General features: G+C 39.3%; 1 protein-coding gene across 1 annotated transcript; it reads left to right on the forward strand.

Moving 5' to 3' along the window:
* Nucleotides 1-360: 360 nt before the first annotated feature.
* LOC111439864 (aspartic proteinase CDR1-like) lies at nucleotides 361-1,692 on the forward strand. Its single transcript, XM_023077326.1, has 2 exons — nucleotides 361-951; nucleotides 1,096-1,692. Exons 1-2 carry the CDS (start codon nucleotides 361-363, stop codon nucleotides 1,690-1,692), a joined length of 1,188 nt encoding a protein of 395 aa, XP_022933094.1.
* The last annotated feature ends 222 nt before the right edge of the window (nucleotides 1,693-1,914 follow it).

Below are 1,914 nucleotides of genomic sequence, written 5' to 3' on the forward strand. Positions count from 1 at the left end.
ATAAGTTAATTTTAAAAGTTCACCTAGTTTTATTTAATTTTATTGGAAGATAATTATTAAAATAGAATAAAAAATATACTTGTAATTAAGTATTTTTGTTTATCTTATTTAGATCAAAACTAAATTTAATAAATGGTTGAAAATATGAAAATTTAATACGATCTCACTAAATAGAAATAACTAAATAAATACTTAAATAACATTCTATTTTTTATTAAAAAGAACAGTGAGGGTTACCAAAAACACGGTCATCCTTTCTAAGTTTAAGTAATAATTTCAATTTCCACGTCATTATCTCTCTCAACTCGTATAAATAAAACAAAGAAATCTAAAATCCATGCAATTATTTCATCATCTCCCATGGCGCCTACCATATTTCTCCTTCTTGCACTGCTTTCCATCGCCGAGTCCACCGCGGACAAAGGCAGTGGTCTTAAGCTGGAACTCATCCGCCGCCGTGTTTCACCCGGCAACATTTCACCGATGGTAGCCAAATCACAAATTTGGCCGGAAACCAGCGAATTTATAGTGAAAATCGCCGTCGGAACGCCGTCGACGGAGGTGCATGCAATCCTCGACACTGGCAGCGATTTATTTTGGGCTCAGTGTCGTCCATGTGTGAAATGTTACCAGCAAACGAACCCGATTTACGACCCTTCGAAATCGTCAACCTTTCGAACCCTTTCTTGCAAGTCGCCGCAGTGCCATTTGAGGGGGTCCGGTGCGGCGTGCTCCGGCACCGATACGTGTCAATACGACTATGGGTATGAAAGCAGATCTACGCAGGGAGAATTGGCGACTGAAAAAATGGCTGTAACTTCGAGGTCTGGAGCGACGACGCCGTTTCCGGAGGTGGTGTTTGGTTGTGGACATAATAATAGTGGAACGTTTAATGCGAATGAAATGGGATTGATCGGATTTGGAAGAGGAGCGATTTCCTTCGTTTCTCAGGTATATATATTATCACTTTCTATTATTATTATTATTTTTAAAAACATTATTGGCATTAAATATTAAACAAACATTTTATTATATTCTTATTCAAATAACTATAAAGTTTAAAACCTTATAGTTAATGTAAATTCATATTCACAGATAGGTCCATCGGTCGGCGGCAGAAAGTTCTCCCTTTGTCTGATGCCATACAACACCGACCCGAGAATCTCAAGTAGCCTCTCTATCGGGTCGGGTTCTGAAGTTCAAGGACCCGGAGTCATCACAGCCCAACTCGTTCGAGTATCCCACCAGACATATTACTCTCTCACCCTCACGGGAATCTCTGTCGGAAAAACCCTTGTTCCGTACAGTATGTCGGGACCTCTGGCCAAGGGGAACACGATTCTCGATACCGGCACGCCGCAGACTCTCCTCCCCAAAGAATTGTACGGACGATTGGCTGCTGAAGTTCGGCGGCATATCCCGACGAAGCCCATTGACGATACTCTTTGCTACAAAGATAATTTGGGGGATTTGGTGATGACTCTACACTTCGATGGCGACGTGGATCTGCGATTGAGTACGGTTCAGACTTTCAATAAGATGCCGGATGGGTCCTTTTGCTTCACCGCGATGGGCGTTGACGACAACGATGCACTCATTGGGAACAGTATGATGGCGAATTTTTTAGTTGGGTATGATATTGACAATATGACGGTGTCGTTTAAGCCCACTGATTGCACTAAAATTGGTTGAGATTTTTTGGGCCTATGAAAACAATACGCTATTTTATAACTATTATTACTTTTCTCGTAACACTTTTGATGTGACGATAAGTTTTTTTATTTATAAAATTTGGGAAGCATTTATTAGTTCTTTTAGTTGATATTCATGGATTTCTTTTTGGTAATTCTGGGTAACAAATTTTAAGGTAAAATTAGCCATTAATTATTAATTATTTTTTTTTAAGTTGTAAAT

The sequence above is a fragment of the Cucurbita moschata genome, unplaced genomic scaffold (assembly GCF_002738365.1).
Source record: "Cucurbita moschata cultivar Rifu unplaced genomic scaffold, Cmos_1.0 Cmo_Scf00112, whole genome shotgun sequence".
Taxonomy (NCBI): domain Eukaryota; kingdom Viridiplantae; phylum Streptophyta; class Magnoliopsida; order Cucurbitales; family Cucurbitaceae; genus Cucurbita; species Cucurbita moschata.